The sequence below is a fragment of the Abramis brama genome (genome assembly GCF_963993115.1).
Source record: "Abramis brama genome assembly, chromosome: 3".
In the NCBI taxonomy this organism is placed as follows: domain Eukaryota; kingdom Metazoa; phylum Chordata; class Actinopteri; order Cypriniformes; family Leuciscidae; genus Abramis; species Abramis brama.
This window is the reverse complement of record NC_139965.1, coordinates 1,259,840-1,278,886: the sequence shown is the minus strand read 5'-3', so window position 1 is coordinate 1,278,886 and position 19,047 is coordinate 1,259,840. Positions and strand designations below refer to the sequence as shown.

Here is a 19,047-nt window from a genome sequence, read left to right as displayed (position 1 = left end):
AGGTCTCTGCTATTCTGGAACATAAACTGCCCCTCCATCCAAAGCTCTATTGCCCCTCCTTGTGTCGTTGATAGACACAGTATTAATTTCTTTGTTTGGTCCGGTCATCTGTCACACAAGGTTGATGAGTGATTATTGATGATGTTTTAAGAGTCTTTAATAATCCACTTCAAAGGCAATCCAAACAGGCAGGCAAACAAAACAACCTCTAACATGGACCGTGACCAGACGAAGAGTGACTGTGAGTGTACAACTTATAAAGCAAACACAAACGAGATGATAATCAAACACAGCTGAAACACAGAACTCATAATGACGGTAACCAAGGAGACAAACGAGTGGCGGGAAAATAGAGCAAAAGGGAAACAGGAACTTGTGAAAACAAACTAAAGGTCCATGATAATGAAACTGAGAATAAGTGACTGTGACAGTTGTATTTTGATTCTGAGAATATTTACAACTACAGGAAATTATTATTTTTATATTGATGCAGTTGTGTCTCTCGTTTTCATTCGCCCTCAGCCATCTGTATCAGACTTTACATTTCAGATCATTGTGTTTTTTATTAAATGAACACAAACATCAATCAATGTGCATTTCAATATTAGTTACAGTGTTTTATAAAAGAAAAGTAAGAGCCCAAAGTACAGCGATCATCTGTTAAAGTCCAACTGAAATCAAAATTGACCCTATTTACTTTGTTAGTGCATATTACTAGTCTTGTGGTGAACAATTAATCAATGCAAGTTAATACACAGAAAAAAATTGTTTGCCGTCGTAATCTTTAATCAAAGTCTGAAAAGTTACTTCCGGTCTGGAATGGCGTCCCTTCTCTGATGACGTAGGTTTGACGGCTTGGGTTGGGAAACGCTTAACCACTCCCCTCAAACCGTTAGTCTGCTATGAGCGAGAGATGGAGAGGAGGAGCGCTAGAGTAAAACCCTGCCCTCTGTTCAATATTCCCTTTCACTGGGACGGAAATACGGCCGAAATTAGCTTTCTCCGCAGGGTGGCTGAGTGATCCCTTAGAGATAGGGTGAGAAGCTCGGTCACTCGGGAGGAGCTCAGAGTAGAGCCGCTGCTCCTCCACATCGAGAGGGGTCAGCTGAAGTGGCTCGGGCATCTGTTCCGGATGCCTCCTGGACGCCTTCCCGGGAAGGCGTTCCGGGCATGACCCACTGGGAGGAGACCCCGAGGAAGACCTAGGACACGCTGGAGGGACTATGTCTCCCGGCTGGCCTGGGAACGCCTCGGTGTCCCCCCGGAAGAGCTGGAGGAAGTGTCTAGGGAGAGGGAAGTCTGGGCATCTCTGCTTAGACTGCTGTCCCCGCAACCCGGCAGAAGATGGATGGATGGATGGATGGGAAATATGTCACAACACTGGAGAAAAGACGTTTGCAACTTCCGGTTCATGCGGACTTTAAATATCAAAAGTATTTGGTCAAGGCACATTTAGACATTTTATTAAACATTTTAGACATCATGTTTCTCCATCAATATACAGTAAAAAAATGTATTCCTCCTGTAAGACTGAAGATTTACATTTATTCATTATCAGAGGCTTTTATCAGTGACTTACAAATGAGGAACAAGCAGTTTGTCGTAAGAGCCAACAATATTCATAATACACAAGTTTAGAGCAGGACCACAGATTAATACACAGGTTATGGAAATTACATGCAGGGAAGTATAAAGTATAGTTATAGTAAGTTCATGTGTTTCTGGATATATGTGTGTTAGTAACAGAGGATGAAGAACTCTTTAATATGTGAAGACTGTAATAACTCACTTCATCATCTCTGTTTTCAGACACTAGATGAATGTCAGACACTGTTGGTTCATGTTCAGTTTTCTGTTCTGCAGTTCAGCCAGTATCAGAGCAAGACGAGATCCCTGAATCAGTCAGATCAAGAGTGTCTCGAGCTGTAATAGTGTTGCTGTGAGCAGAGAATGTGCAGCACTTGATCTGATGATCTTATGGGATTATTGTAATAATATTGCATCATCTAAAGTTGTCGTACCTTAAAGACTGAACTGATGCTGCTGTGTTCAAGCTGTACATTTTATCAGTATTCATGATCTTTGGGAATCAAACCATGAGCCTGATGCTCTACTTGTGCATTTTAAACACTTTTCTTGTATGTATATCTGAGAAGAGATTTACTTTTTTCATATTCGTTCTTCTGTCTAAACACACTGGATTGGTCAGTCAAGCTCTGAGCTGTAACTCAGTAAAGGTTCACTGGACTCTACAGCTGATTCTACAGGTGATTCTACAGGTTCTGGACAATCCAGAATTATAAGTGCACTCGGATCTCCTACTCCTGGATTAAACAGCGGAACGACTGATCTAGTGAATCTGGAGCTCATGGTCAGCAGATGTTTCCTCTCTTTGACACTGTAAAATGACAGCTGACCGTGATCATAATCTAACAGAACTCCCAGTTGTTCAGGTCTCGGCGTCAGTGGGAGAGTAACTGGTGGATCAGAGCTGATGTAAAAGCCATTAGGACCGTCTGAACACAAGAACCAGTAACCGCTTGATTGAGTTAAAGCAGATCTGTTCTTTGAAGCAGATCTTTCTTTTACACAAAGATTTCTATGTTTCGCCACACCAATTAACCAGTAGTTTTTAGGAGGTGCATCTTCTCGTGCCAAATCAACCTCCCAATAGCGACGGCCAGATGTAAATCTTTGAGCTCCAAATGCACACAAGTGATATGGAAATCCCTCTCCAGTGTGATTATATCCTGGAGCATTTCTCACTATTTTACGGTCCTCAGTGATCATCAGACCTGGATGTGAACGCCCACGATCAATAGTGATCTGAACTGTGAAGAAAATAATGCAACAATTATTAATACACTTCAATTTGTGTGAGATCATATTTACAAATATATGCATATATGACTAAAGATGATGAAATATATATAACTGAGATGATGTCATCATACCTGCATGTTTCCTCAGTTCTTCTATATTTGTGTCTCCCACAACTAAAATGAGAAATAATTTGAGACTTTAGAGAAAGAAATCTACTCCTGTATCTGTATCATCAATATATAACAGACATTATTAGTTTTTATCAACTTTTATGAATTGTTTATTCCCCATAATAAAGTTGTATATTTGATTATGTTCACACTGTGTTTCTGCAACTCTTTGTAAAATATACAGCGGAATCACAATACGTGTGTGTGTGCGTGTTGCTGTATGTGTGAGAGTGTGTATGTGTGTGTGTGTAAGAGAGTGTGTGTGACTGTATGTGTGTGAGAGAGAGAGAGAGAGAGAGAGAGAGAGAGTGTGTGTGTGTGTGTGTGTGTGAATAGTTCAGTCCTAAACTCAGTGTTTTGTGAGTCACCAAACCTGTTAATGTTTATTTAATGATTAGTGCGTCACTTCAGCGGTTTCAGTTCTTGTAAAATATATTTTATTTTGTCAGTTTCTCCGTAGATTCATCGTCACAAACTAAAATGAGAGAAAATTTGATTGGAGGGATTAATTATCATTCAGCTTCCACAAATACTCCAGACACTATAAACCTCAATAACTCTTTGAACTCTTTCAGGCAGAATCTCTTTAAGATATTAACTTGTAATGCTGTCAGTTACGCTTCTTAGGCTCAGGGTCAAAGGTCATTTTAGCCTCATAAAAACACCCAGAGGCGACCCAACATTGAGTGGGGGCCCCAGGCAAAATTAATCAATGAGGCCCTTCTAAAATAGTTTTTTGTAAATATATCTTTATTACCTAGAGATATAATTATACAACATACAAAAAGTAGTCAAAACACATCTAACAGAACATAAATTGTTTATTGTTTACAACATTAAAGTACTTATGTTTTATCAAGATACAATATCATTCTCAAGATACAGTACAGAAATCTTCATATTTATAATCTATTGTCACCTTAAAAACGCTGCTTACGAGCCTTAGCTACGGCAAATGCTGTCATTATGTCCTCCATATCCAAAGACCTTCGAATGTTTAAGTGCTGAGAGCCTCTCTTGGTTCATTGTTGACCTGAGGTATGATTTAATCAGCTTTAAAGCTGAAAAACGTCTCTCAGCAGAGGCAACGGTGACAGGAAGTGTTAGAAGCAGACGAAGAGCAATGCTCAAGTTTCCATACAAATCTAGAAGTTGCTCCTTGAAGATGTAATCTAACATGTCGCTTGGTGAAGTAGATGAATGATCAGGAAAGGTATGGACAGCAGCCCTGACCTCCTGAGAGAAAAGTTTTTCTGAGAGAAAAACAGCTTGTCTTGTCCTTTTCTTTTGTCTCTCTCACTTAGTCTAATGAATAAACCAGATATGATGACAGAAAACACAGAGACCAACACAGACTTCCAAATACTTTCACAAGCTGCACTAGCAATGCACAACATTTAAGTTCTAAGGTCCGTTTGTCGAACACCTAAATGAGGATTGATGCATATTTTCCCCCGCTTCTGGCTGCCAGATGGATATGTCCTCTTCATGTTTAATACATGAATTCATGCATTTTTGGCTATGATTTTCGGCTACAGAAACACGAGTAAGCGCGGCAGTTTGAAAAAGGTGCCAGAGGCGGCAAAGCATAAGCAGCCTTGTGAGAGAGAGGGCCCCACTAAGGGGGATGCGGAGGTGTTGTGGAGCCACTGCGTGTTATATTAATACAAACATTTCTGATTGTTTGAATGATCGGCCCTCGGGGGCCCCCTCCAAATTTCGGGGCCCCAGGCAATTGCCTGCCTTGCCTGCCCTATTGCAGCACCTATGAAAACACCGCACTGCTCTTAGTGTTCATCCGTTCATCTGATTATGATGTTCTTAATTAGGGCCCAAGCCCTGAAGGGCGAAGGCCCTATTGTTTTCCTTAGGATTATTATTAGGGGTTCAAGCACGAAGCACGTGAATACTACCAGGGGCTGGTAGTACTCACACCGCCTGTCACCAAGGCCCTGATCGGCGCTACAGTGGTCAAAAGTACGAAATGGCTCATAACTCCTCAACCGTTAGGCGTAGGCTCAAGTGTCTTATATCGTTGGAATCCTTGGTTCAAGGCGGACAAGATGCTCGCCCTTAGGCGCCAATTTAGAGTAAATTGTGTTTTTTTGAAAAACCTACTTTTGCGAACTACTCCTAGGTTTTTAGCCTGATCGGAACTCACTGCAGAAATATTCTCTGGACAGTGACTATCAACTATCATCAAAAAAATTCTTAATTTAAATTCACGGTCGCTAAGGGAAACCAAAATGTTTGATGGCACCAGGGCCACTTTTACTAAAACGGTTATAACTTGTGAACGGAAAGAGATATTTTCGCTAAACTCGGGACACATGTTCATGAGCTCAATCTGAGGTCACTTGAAAAAAAAACGCGATGATTGGCCACTTGGTGGCGCTATAACAAGGAACAAAATCATGAAAATGGCTATAAACGCACCCAACCGTTAGTCCGTTGAAATCCTGAATCCTTCCCGGTTTCCCAGGTTTCGCCTTATAGTTTGTGTAACGTTGTCATTTAGCGATTAAAAAACTTGCAATTATCTTTAAACCGTTAGTTTGTTCAAGACAAAAACACCACAAAATTCCAATCAGTGTCACACATGGATCATTTTTATGCTCTCATAAATAGAAGTGTCTAAACTTCAAAACAAAATGAGATATTTACAACAAATTTGACAGACATGTATGGGCACACTTTGAGGACACCTAATAAAAGTGGTGGAGATCAGGCAAGATGTGGTGCTATAACTGTCAAAAAAAACAAAAAAAACATTCCTAAGTAAATTGCCTGTATTGCTGTAAATGGTATTTTACATCAATGATCTAAGTTTATTTGTTTATTTGGATCCCCATTAGCCACTACCTAGGCAGTGGCTACTCTTCCTGGGGTCCCAACAAGTAAAAAATACAAAATGAAGTTTAATCAACAACAATAAAAAGTCAAGTCAATGAAACATACTAACCCAACATTCATTCCAAATATCAAAATCAACAATTTACTATAGATTGTATGGGCCCGTCATCGCTGCTCGCAGCTATATATATATATTTTTTTTTATGACTTCTCGGCACGTTTGGGGCCCTTAACATGCTCAAACTCTTGAAACTTTGCACACAGGTCAGAACCCGTGGACATCAGGGCTGGACTGAAGCTGATATCCAGGTGTGGCAGGGGGGCTCGACAGCGCATCGCATCGCAGCCTGTTCAGTATAGCCTTAATAAAATATAATAATAAAATAGACAACCTAACATATAAAAATTATACTGCTCTGTTTAAATAGTCAGTAGTACAATTCGTACCATTGACAGTATGGTCCACTGTGATGTTTCCAAGCACATTTTTGTGCATGTGAAGAGGATGATTTTTTCCGTGGATATTGGAACGTGAGTGAAATACAAAGCCTATGATAAAGAATAGTTTAGCATCCAAATACATCGCAAATGTTGAAACGTTTTGATTTTAATGTGAGCCCAACACTGCTTACTTTCGTTTTTATTTCTATTTTATTTCGTTCTGGCTTGTTTATAGTTAATTATTTATTCTTGGTCTGTTCTGAATATCATTAAATTTAAAGGATTTGTTGTGGAATATTTTAAATGTATCATAAAATCAGAATAATTCTCTCGGTTTAGTGATTCCCTGTTCTAATTAGGTCAGGCAAGTAATATTCTCTGTGTCTTGTCCCTTAAAAAAATAATACTATATATATATATATATGTGTGTGTATATGTAATTCAGTAATTTCACTTAAATGGCAATTAATAGGCAATTTTCATTGCCATTTAAGTGAAATTACTGAACTTAAATATACAAGCTTCATAAAAATGATCATTCTATATATATAGCTGTGAGCAGCGATAACGGGCCCAAGCCGGTGGCCTCGCCCCCCGGTGCCTTTAGGGTAACTAAAGATTCTTCTCGGAAGTTAATCGCATTTTTGAGGGCCTAAACATGCTCGAAAACTCACAAAACTTTGCACGCGTCAGAACTGGTGAAAATTTACATCTGATATAGGTTTCAGAATTGGGCGGGGCAAAATGGCTCGATAGCGCCACCTATAAAAGTTCAACGGATTGCGCCTCCCGCTATGTTCCACGTACGTGTACGAAATTCGGTACATACATGTAATGACCTAATACCTAGGGCGGGTCCTCGGTGGCCTGACAAATTTCGATGTTTCGCCATGAAACAGGAAGTTGCTGTAACTCAGGCATGGAATGTCCAATCTGCCCCAAACATCACACTTTTGATAAGCGTTCTGTCCTGAACACATGACCATGCTCATATTCAGTTACAGTCATAGCGCCACCTGCTGGCAACAGGAAGTGACGTTTAACACTGTTCTGGACTCCTAATAACATATACAAAAAAATGCCAGTAGGTACTAAACATGCTACCAACATACTAGAAACATGCTAAAACATGCTAGCAAACACTTAGCTAAGTGGTAAAGCATGCTATTACTGCAATTAAATAGGAATTTGCTGTAACTCAGGCATGTATTGTACTGTATTGTACTGCTAAGGTAATGAACCTTTACCTCTTTGTTTTGAATCCTCCTTATGTGTTCATTTAGAATGGGATCGAATTGTGCCATTAACTCTACCTGTGACAAGAAATTGCCATTGTGTGGGTCAAATAAAACATTTGTGTGGCCCCTCAAAGCATGATTGCGCTCAGAAAGATCGCAGATGATGGCGATCACTCTCCTTACAACACCTTTCCAATGTTGCACTTCAATCTGCATAAAATCTTGATGGACTTGATCAATGTTTGTTTTAGTTATAGCAACCTCTTCTGAAGATTATGCCAGCTTTCCATATTCTCAGCATGTGCCTTTGAATACTCATGTTCTTTTAAATGACTGGCTATATTCTTCCATGTGCAAAATCTGCAAGACTGTGGCGAGCAGGACGAGGCCGAGGGCCGTGGGAGAACGGCCTCTCGTAACTTTCACGGAGGAGCGACGACGGTGAAGGACGAGAGAGGCCAGACCTGGATTTTATTTGATGTTTTGTTTCTGTTTTATGTGGCAGCAGTCGTCCGTGAGAGACTGTTGCCTTTACTTTCATTTTGTATTTGTTTGTTTATTTATTAAAATCTGTTGATTGTTCGCCGGTTCCCGCAACATCTAACATTGCTACAAATACATTCAGATCAGGTTGGTTTGAAATGAGTTCTTAATTATCAATTATATGATGTTCTTAATTATTCCTAATTATATCTTCAAATAAGAAATGAAAAGTGCTGTATCAGTGTTTGCTGAGGTTATGAATTCTACAGTCATAAACTGAATGATTCCCATCACATCTGCCTTGAGATTTGGTGTTTACTGTGGCTTCAGTGTGTATGTTACAGAGGGATTTTTGGATTTATACCTTAAATACTTTGTCACCTTTAGGGTTGAATGAGGATTTTGATATTAAGCCATTTTTATAGTGATTCAATTGTTTGTTTGTTTTTATTTGTATGTGTATGTATATGTGTATGTGTATATATATGTAAATTTCCTTTTTTTATTTTTTTTTTATATATATGTGTGTATTTTTTTTTTTTCGTAATTTGGATTTGTCACATGACTTGTATTTCTGTATTTGTCACATGACTTGTATTTGTCACATGATTTCCTGGGTGTGCCTAATTAAGATGATCACCTGTGTCTATTTAAAGTTGACTTCACTATTACATTAACGTTGAGCCTGATGAAGACCTGAGGGTCGAAACGTTGCTTGAATAAACTCTTTTGGAGCAGTAATTTTCAGTGTGCAGACTTCACACTTCTTTATTTTGTCTATATTATTTAGTTGTCCTGCCCCTGCGCCCAATCTGGGTGTTTGGGATGTGCACACCATTTTTGTATTTTTGATTCTTCAGTGTGTAACCACCTCATTTACCTTATCATATCAAAATGTTTAAGAATGGTATGATTGTATTTATAGATTGTCATTCTGCAAAATTTGTTTGTTTACCGTTATCAGTCTGAGATTGGAGCAAAGCGGGAGAGAAAAGGGCAAAGGATGGAACAAACAACAAGCTTTACAAATACTGTACAGTGTATGCATATATAACTGAGATATCATCATAACATACCTGTATCTTTCTTCAGTTCTTCTGTAGTTTTGTCTCCCACATCTAAATTAAGAAACAAATAGTTCAAGGTTTTAGAAAAAGAAAACTACAGCTGTAATTGTGGACATATACAGTTATTACTATTAGCTGGAAATGTGTTCTGGTACAAGATTTCTGCTAAAACATGCACATGAGCATTTGTTTGAAGTTTAGTGAATAGCTTCAGATATTATTGCTGATATCAGATATTTCTTCAGATACCTTCTTTTGTCAGACGCTCCATAGTTTCATCGTCACAAACTAAAATGAGAGAGAATTTTATTTAGAAGATTTAATTATTAATTGTTTCCACAAATACTCCAGAATTTGTAAACCACAATAAATGTTGCTGTTAAGTGGATTCACATGTGTTTTGGATCTTAAAATGAAATATGTGTAGTTGAATTACCTTCTTTACCTGTTTTCTTCCCTGAAAGAAAGATCAAAAATATATATCAACACATAAGCATAAAATACCCGCATAAAAAGCTTTTAAAGATGAAATAATTGTAATCTTTTAACCAGATTGTACCTGTTAGTTTATGTCTGTATTTGTACAGGATCTGCCCAGTCAAACCCAGAAGAGCACAGATGAGAACGGTGAAGAAAAGAGCCTTCCATGGATCTGATGAATTTGGTGGATCTGATGAATTTGGTGGATCTGAGGGATTTGGCGGATCTGAGGAAGACAAACCAGATCAATCTTAATATCTTCAAAATATATAAATCCATTACAAAGATTAAGTAGATTTTTTTTTTTTTTTTTTACTTTTTAAACATAAAAATGTCATTCATAATCTATTTTTCTTCTGAAACAGGATTAAGAATTAAATGTAGGATGGGTTTTTATTTTTAATTGGATGGTTGAAAAATGTGAAATTTAATTTGACTAACCAAACTCACACCCGAAACTTTTCGGAACTCAAAAACGCATTGTCTGTGAACACAGCCTTTGTTATCTACAAATATGTTTGTTCTAAGATGTTCTCTGACCTGAAGAGATGATGGCCTGTATGTCAATCCTACTTTCTCTAAACTCTCCAGTCTTGAGAGACATTGAGCATGAGACCAGTTGAGTGTCCGAGTGAGAGACGGCCGTCCAGCTGTGGACAGAGAACATCTCATCTGCTCCACGACTGCGAGACACTCCTCCAGGACGGAGAACCGTTCGCTCATCTGACATCCAGGTGACGTCCGGCTCTGGATACCAGCCGCTGGACTTACAGCTGATGTTCACACGTCCATCATCCAGAGGCTGTGGAAACAGGACAGGAGCGGATCCTAAAGCTGGAAGAGAAGAGACAGGCGTTCTACAAACACTGTGCAAGTATATTTTTAATTTCTTTGGGTAAATGCATCTCTAGTGGATTAATGAAGGCTGCTTCCCAGCAAACAAATGTTTGTTCTAAGAACGTTTTCCAAACATTCTGTGTTGATTATGGTAACTTTAAAATATCCAGTTCCCTTTCGAGGGAAATCACACTGCGTCGGAACAACACTTTGGGGAACTAAAGCCCTATTCGGACGGGACTAGTTTAACACGGAGAGGTGGGGTAAAGTAATAATGACCAGAGCTTCTCTGTGGCTTTAGTCCCGTCTGAATGTGCATCTCAGTAATCATCACAGACAATGTCAGTAAAGATTACGGCGGCTTTTACCTTCAGTAAAAAGGTCTGGAAAAACTACCTCAGATAATGCTAATCCCGTGCGAATAGACCCGCTGTAAACATGTACGTAAATATTTTGTCATTTCCTGTTTAAAAGTAGTTTTCCGCAGTTTTTCAAGTATGGAGATGCTTGAAAAAGCATTCAGTTGTGTTCTAGACACTGGGACAAAACTCAAGTGTTTTCCACACACCATTCAGATCAGAAAGAAGATCAAAAGTTGTTAGAGACACGAAACATCTTTTAGCGTTAGGTAAGTGCCTATTACCAACACAATCCAATCTGAAGTTAATTAATACATCGCTCAACCGGACATAACGGTTTTATAAATACAGGTTATGTGTTTGCGCATGTGATATCAGGATATCGTGGCGCACGTGGTGTCACAGGCGGTGGTCTTCAGAGTGCACCTGAAAAGACGACAATAATGGACGATACGTCTCATCGTGGAGGTTGAGAAACATAAAGTTATTTATGATCCACATAATGTGCTTTATAAAGACTTGCAGGCAAAGTTCACGGCACGGTTCAGCTGCGCGTGACAAACGCTGCCAGTGTGAAAGCAAAACGGGCGTGTGCTGCTCCAGCTCACCATACACACTGCTTCTGCGCTGCCTCCGCTCTGCTAATGTGTGCAGTGTGAAACCGACGTTAGCTTTCTGCTCTTCAGCAAGCGCTCTGTCTTTGTCTGTCTTATTTGGTGTTCTCTGTCAAACAAACCTGTATATTATCAGCAAACATGGCAAAATCATTTAAAAGATGTGTACACTCAGGCAGATCTCGAGGGAGCCTGTGCATATTGTGAAGTTGTATGAGCGCTTCCTGCAGCACAGGGAACAACCTCACCGCCGGGGTTTGCCATTCTTTGTGTAAATCATGGAGCAAACCTCATTCATCTTTTCTGTCCACGTGGGAAAGATAGGGCTTTCCTCCTTGATGCCCCGATTTCGCCTTCTGGGCTGTTCGGCGACAATATCAATACTGTTGTCAACAGGTTTTCTGGAGCCATTAATCAATATCTCCCTTGCCGCCGAAGCCTTCTCAGAAGCAGGTTGATCTGAGGACCGTCCTGCAGGTTAAGAAGGCTTGGGGAAAGAGGTCCTAGCTGCCATAGGACCTCTTCGGGCTGTCCCCTCCGCGGCGGAGCGATTGAGGTCGCCTCCTTTCACGAAGCCCACAGGAAATCAATGTCTGCATCCCGCCGTCAAGTGCGCTTCGGGACACGGGACACAGCGCTCGCGTCCACACATCGATAATTGTTTTCGACCAAACCCTGCTGGAGAGCCGCTTCAGGGGATTGAGAACGAATCTTGAATGATACCCGAAATCAGCCTCTGCGTACAATAGAAAAGGGTTACAGGCTGCGGTTCGATTTCCACCCACAGAAATCCAGCAGGGTGGTGTGGACAGCAGTTGACCCAGAGCAGTGTCGGGTATTGGAACAGGAAGTAAACTCCCTGCTGGTAAAGGAGGCAATAGAACGTGTTCCTCCACCAGACAGGGATTCTACAGCAGCAACTTCATAGTTCCCTAGAAGGATGGAGGGTTGTGTCCAATTTTAGATCTAAGGCACTTGAATTGGTCTCTGAGGAGATTCAGGTTCAAGATGCTTACTATTCCCAGTCCGAGGACAAGTTTGTCACGATAGATCTAAAGGACGCATACTTCCACATATCTATCCTTCCATCTCACAGGTGGTTCCTGAGGTTCGAAGAGTTCCAATATCGGGCCTAGCTCTCTCCCCTCGCATATTCACCAAGTGCATGGATGCAGCTCTAGCCTTGCAGAGGCTTCAGGCCATCCGGGTGCTGAATTATATCGACGACTGGCTTATTCTGGACAAGTCACAGGAGCTGGCAGTTCGGCATCGAGATGTCGTCCTTGCCCACATTCAGAGGTGGGGTTAAGGCTCAACACGAAGAAAAGTGTGTGGTTGGGACGGGGTCAGCATACTTCCAGCAGCCCCGTTGTGGCCAGGAAGAAGGCTCAATATTCAACCCTCGGCCAGAGCTGTGGAAACTGTGGGTCTGGCCCCTGAGTGGGCACAGTACCTAGAAGCTGTCCTGTCAGCAGGAGTAGTCGAGACCATACTCAGCTCTAGATCTCCCTCCAAGAGAAAATTGTACGGCCTAAAATGGAATGTGTTTCACCATTGGGTGTAGAGAGCGTGAGGTGGACCCAGTTATCTGCCCAGTGGCTTTAGTGCTGGAGTTCCTCCAAGATCGCTTCTCTTCTGGTCTTACCCCGTCCACATTCAAGGTGTACATGGCTGCCATTGCGGCTTGCCATACTCCTCTGGGTGATGGGCCTTTGGGAAGACATCAGCTGGTCATACGATTCCTCTGTGGGGCTTAGAGGATGAGGATCGTGGGAGGAGTTCCCACATGGGACCTGGCAGTGGTTCTCGAAGGGCTGGTCGAGGCCCCCTTTGAACCTTTAGAGTCGGCTAAGGCCAAGAACCTTTCGTTCAAGGTAGATTTTCTCTTAGCAATCACTTCTCTTAAAAGAGTAGGAGATCTTCAGGCCCTTTCTATATCTCCTGCATGCCTGAAGTTTGCTCCTGGAAGGGTTAAGGCTATCTTGCATCCCAGGCCTGTTTATGTGCCTAAGGTGCCTTCTAACACAGCACAGCCTACGGTTCTGCAGGCTTTTCATTCAGTCAGAGGCATGGCATCCTCTACATCCCTCCTCTCAGGGGCCTCTATCCAGGAAGTGTGTGATGCGACTGGATGGGCACCCCTCATACATTTACAAGATTCTATAGTCTGGACCTTCCTTCGATGCCGGATTCCTTTGATGCCAGTCTTAGGACGAGTGATCTTGTCCTAAGTTGTGCCTGTGACAGCCTCACACTGTAACAGGCGGGCTTTGTTGTGGCATAGTGGGTATTCATTCCCCAAAGTGTCGTTACCGACGGAGTGTGTGTTCCCTCGAAAGGGAACGTCTCGGGTTATGACTGTAACCCTTGTTCCCTGAGTGTCGGCGTCCCTTTGTAGCTTCTGTGTATGCCGTCACACATTACATCATGACGCAACACCAATCACAATTGGCTTAGTTTCATTCATGCTTCAGAGGCGCTACACTGTGGGGCGTCCCTAAAATGTGTCGTTACCGACGTAGTGTCTCGTTCCCTTCTAAGGGAACTTTTTCCTTATGTTAGAGGAACTGTTTTGGTTTTTTTTGTTTGTTTTGTTTTTACAAGTTAGTATGATATTCCTGAAACATTATTTCAACTTGATCTTTATTAACAACAACATTCTTCACAGCAAAATCCTCAGTGTTAAATGAACACTACTCAATATCTATATGGGTCCAATCTACAGAGTGTAAAAGCAACACTGAAGCAACTGCTGTTAATTAGATAATTAATGGATTAAAGTTTGACTGTATTTCTGTCATACATCTACAGACGTTCTTATTGAGAATTAAGATTTGTATGTTTGTTTGTTTTATTGAATTTTTCTCTGACGTCACTATTATGGTGATCATTGTTTGCTTTAGTTGATCTCTTGACCCTTGACTTTTGTTGATTTGTTTGTTGATAGATTGATGAAAAAGCATATCAACATGACTACTTTAATGATAGTCAAATTACTGCATTAAAGTGGTTTAAACAACTGCTTTTTCTTTAGTTTCATGATAGGCTTAAAGTTAACAATTATGAAGTTGGAGCATTAATGAAAAAACAACAACAACAAAAAACAGAACCAGCCATTGTGATATCACTGTACTGCATTAACACTGAAAAGATGAAGATATCTGTGTGAGACCAGAAAGAGTTAAATCACAAGTTCAGTATGGAGTACCACAAGGCTCAGTACTAGGACCGTTACTTTTCATGTACATGCTACCCTTGTGAGATATTTTTAGGAGGCATGGCGTTAGTTTTCACTGTTATGCTGATGATACTCTATATTTCTTCATGCCCCAAAGAAACCAATTCACAAAATTAATGGAATGCATAGCTGATATAAAAAATTGGATGACTACTAATTTCCTACTACTTAATTCTGAAGAAAAAAAAAAAACAGAGTTTCTAATTATTGGACCAAAAACCTCAGCACATAATAACCTAAAATACTGTCTAACACTTGATGAATGTTTTGTCTTCATCTGGAAGTCTCCGTTGTCAGTTAGGAACCTGGGTTTGGTCTTTGATATTTATCTTTCATTTGAAAGCAATGTTTCTAGCATCTGTAAAACCACATTCTTCCATGTTAAAAATATATCTAAACTACGACATTTGCTCTCAATGACAAATGCGGAACAGTTAGTTCATGACCTCAGGGCTAGATTATTGTAATGCTCTACCGGGTGGTTGCCCTACATGATTAATAAACAAACTACAGCTGGTCCAAAATGCAGAAGTTCGAGTTCTTACCAGAACCAGGAAGTATGACCATATTAGCACAGTTTTGTCAACACTGAATTGGCTCCCTATTAAACATTGTATACATTTTAAAATATTGCTGATTACTTTCAAAGCACTAAATGGTTTAGCTCCCCAGTACTTAGGCGAGCTCTTAATGCATTATATTCCTTCATGTTTATTGCGATCTCAAAATTCTGGCCAGTTGATAATACCTAGAATATCAAAATAAACTGCAGATGGTAGATCCTTTAACTAAAAACTAAAACACATATCTTTAACCTGGCATACACGAGACACATTAACAATTTCTATTAATCAAATCAGTTAAATGATTGTTAGGCTACATAAATTAGGTCAGCCGGAACCGGAAACACTTCCTATAACACCTGATGAACTCGTTACATCATAAGAAGAATGGCTGATATTCTGCTATGCTAATATTAGTCTGTCTGTCTCGTCCTTATCCCAAGGTTACCATAGTCTGGTTGATTACTTTTTTTTTCTTTTTTTTTTTTTTTTTGCAGAACTGCATTATATATTAAATGAAGTAATTTAATAATTGAAGATCTTTACAACGGAATTAAATCAACACTGAACTGACTTCAGTTGAACAGCCGAAATGCATAATTTTCCTGCAATCCCTGTAAAGTATGGAGCTCATAATATGACAAAACGATTTGAATTTGAATTGTGTAAATTTGAATTATTTGCAATTGTAATCTAACAAAATTTAATTTTAGGTGGTAGTTTAAATAGTTCTGAAATTGATTTTTTTTAAACGAATATTGAACATTTGAAATTTAACAAATTGAAATGTTTTTATGGCTGAATTTTATAGACATGTATTTTCAAACAGCTAGTTTTTTTGTTCTGAATTCGTATACTGCAAATATTCATTTTAAAACGATACAGATTCAAGTTTTCAAGATGAAGAAATTCGGAACTTCAAATTCAGTTTTCTAAAATTCAAGTTCAAAAATTCAGATCTTACAGAAAGTAGGTCACAGGTCATCCACAGGGAAGAGTAAAGGATCTCAGATAAGTCGAACAGAGCATTTTGGCTGCACTGCAGTAGTTTTCTGCCGCAAAAAAACGGTGGTGGTTCAAGAGAATCCGTGTATCTTTCGTTCAGTCGTTTTTTATTTAATATTAAGAGTAGAAAAATGAGAAAACAGCTTGAGTATTAGATTTCTAATATTCTAGTAATAATAGTCCGCTGCTGCAGTTGCACGGAGCTTACCGCGTGTATTGCAACTATAGGCTACATTTAATTTTCTCATCAAACATCTAGACTAACGAATGGCTCGGTACAACAGAAGAGCCTAGAAAGGGCTTTTTCTCTGTGTAGACCAGCAGTTGGGCTGAATTTGCTATAACCTATAGCCTATTTTCTGGACTGTATGTGTATAGGCTAAGTCACGTTTTATCATGAAACACGCTGTGATTTATTCCAAAGTGACTCAGGCATATATAATGCAACGTTATAACGTTAAATAATCTAAATGTTGACTTTCAAAAGTAGGCGCGCCAAGAAGGCTATTCTCTGTATTTTGGTTCATTTTTGGTGAGCGCCAGAAAGATCTAAAGAGACCGAGACGCGCTAAAGCAGCGCATCATGTTGTTTTATTTATTTTTCAATGACATGATATTTTGTAGTCATTTTGAATGTACACAAATAAAAATATACATTTTACTGTTTCGAATGATGTCATATTATCTGTATGACTATAAATAACAGAGTATTAAGTTATTTCCCAGCAGTGGAACAGATCCAAGAGATGGCGCTCGCGCATCGCGCTCTCACACAACATAGTATCAGTTCTGGCGTTGCTTCATATCGCAGACTGCTCATTATCAAAATGAAACACAGTCAACCAAACATATAAAAAGTTATTCTGCCTAATTTAATTGGTCTGCTGTACAATATAAAGGGCAAGCTGTGCCACACACAGTCCTACTTGTTATTCCAAACATTTCCCTTGCTGTGAAGACGCTGATTTAGCCTATACGTGTATTTTGGGACTCGACTGAAGTATGACGCCTTTTTATTTGTATTATAATATAATATATTAAAATACAAAATCTTCTGAGTTTTATGATGTAGGCCTTGTGTGTTAAAATGTATTATAATTTACATCTGAAAAGGATGCGCTTTGTGCATTCTCTGACATTATATTTATTTATTTAATTAATATTGAGTATCAATTGATGTTAAACAAAACGGTGTGTTATTTTCTCTGGCAACTTTTTTTTTTTTTGCCCAAATGGTCTCCACTCTATGCATTTTGTAATAATAGGCTACAGCAACATTTTTTAACTGACCATATTTGCCAGAAAATAAGTCGCATGCACATGAGTGCAAGTCACACCGGATCATGTTGAGAGAGAAACGCGTCATAAAAAAATAAAAAAAACATTTTAATATTAGCCTATTCAGCAATAGTGTAAAAGACCTGTAAATAAAATACAACATTTACATGATAAACACTGTTAACATGTAGGCTATGTTTTGCCTATTTTACTTTCCCTTACTGTATGACAAATGAATGCAGAAAACAACAAGAATGAAAAATAAGTAGCCATGTATAATAAAATAATATAGGCTACATAGACTATAAAAACAGTCTATATTGTGCCCTTTATTACAAACAACATTTAGCCTATTTTAAACGCCAAGCCTAAACAAATTTAATTAAATCGAAACGGTCGCGCATCTCTCATTCAGTCAAAAGTTTTCATATTTGCAATGTAACATGTGGATGCTAACTATTAATATAAAGAAGGCGTCATACTTCAGTCGAGTCCAGGCTAAATCAGCGTCTTCAGAGCAAGGTAAATGTTTGGAATAACAAGTAGGACTGTGTGCGGCACAGCTTGCCCTTTATATTGTACAACAGACCAATTAAATTAGGCAGAATAACTTTTTATATGTTTGGTTGACTGTGTTTCATTTTGATAATGAACAGTCTGCGATATGAAGCAACGCCAGAACTGATACTATGTTGTGGCCATCTCTTGGATTTGTTCCACTGCTGTTATTTATAGTCATACAGATAATATGACATCATTCGAAACAGTAAAATGTAAATTTTATTTGTGTACATTCAAAATGACTACAAAATATCATGTCATTGAAAAATAAATAAAACAACATGATGCGCTGCTTTAGCGCGTCTCGGTCTCTTTAGATGTTTCTGGCGCTCACCAAAAATGAACAAAAATACAGAGAATAGCCTTCTTGGCGCGCCTACTTTTGAAAGTCAACATTTAGATTATTTAACGTGTTTCATGATAAAACGTGACTTAGCCTATACCGGGGGTCGGCAACCCGCGGCTCTTAAGCGCCGCCCTAGTGGCTCCCTGGAGCTTTTTCAAAAATATGAAAATGGAAAAAATATTTTTTGTTTTAATATAATTTCTGTAGGAGGAAAAACATGACAAACATTCTAACCCTTTCGCACGTACGATCACACCGGTGTGATTAGAACGGTCAGTGCATGACGTGATCAACTGCTAAATTCAAATGTGCTCTCGCGCGTTGGCTGGCGCTGAGCCAGAGACAGGCGCGCTCAGAGCTGTCATATAGCACAACTTTTCAGTGTTTTCAACCACATAATGTTTATTTTAGGTTTCAGACATATAAGTACTAAAAAAACAATACATTTAGAGTTTGTAAAATACACACTGATGTTAAAGGAAGAGGCAATAATAATCCTTTCCATTATAATTAGACACGTTTTATTCATATCAGATAAACATTGTGTAAGTAACTTTAAAGTTTACTCTATTCTTCTCCCAGTTCACCAGCCACTTGCTTTTATGTATTTCGGGAGAAGTGGATGAATTCACGTGTTGTAAATCCAACAGATCCGATTCTCTGAACTGCGTCTGCGGCACAAACTAAGATG

The 19,047-nt window shown here is 39.3% G+C and overlaps 1 protein-coding gene across 3 annotated transcripts in view; it reads right to left on the bottom strand.

The window, feature by feature from the left end:
- Positions 1-508: 508 nt before the first annotated feature.
- Positions 509-19,047, bottom strand: part of LOC311079259 (butyrophilin subfamily 1 member A1-like) — a 33,851-nt gene continuing 15,312 nt past the window's right edge. The window contains exons 5-11 of one of the 3 annotated variants that reach the window (XM_084108516.1): positions 10,096-10,389; positions 9,635-9,781; positions 9,512-9,532; positions 9,325-9,363; positions 9,085-9,126; positions 2,955-2,996; positions 509-2,831 (exon numbers count right to left, since the gene is read on the bottom strand). In XM_084108516.1, coding sequence (XP_083964642.1) covers positions 2,206-2,831; positions 2,955-2,996; positions 9,085-9,126; positions 9,325-9,363; positions 9,512-9,532; positions 9,635-9,781; positions 10,096-10,389 — 1,211 coding nt within the window. In that variant the 3' untranslated portion in view covers positions 509-2,205. Of the gene's footprint in view, positions 2,832-2,954; positions 2,997-3,795; positions 5,741-9,084; positions 9,127-9,324; positions 9,364-9,511; positions 9,533-9,634; positions 9,782-10,095; positions 10,390-19,047 lie in introns of those variants that run through there. The other 2 variants (XM_084108517.1, XM_084108518.1) reach the window with 2 other exon arrangements.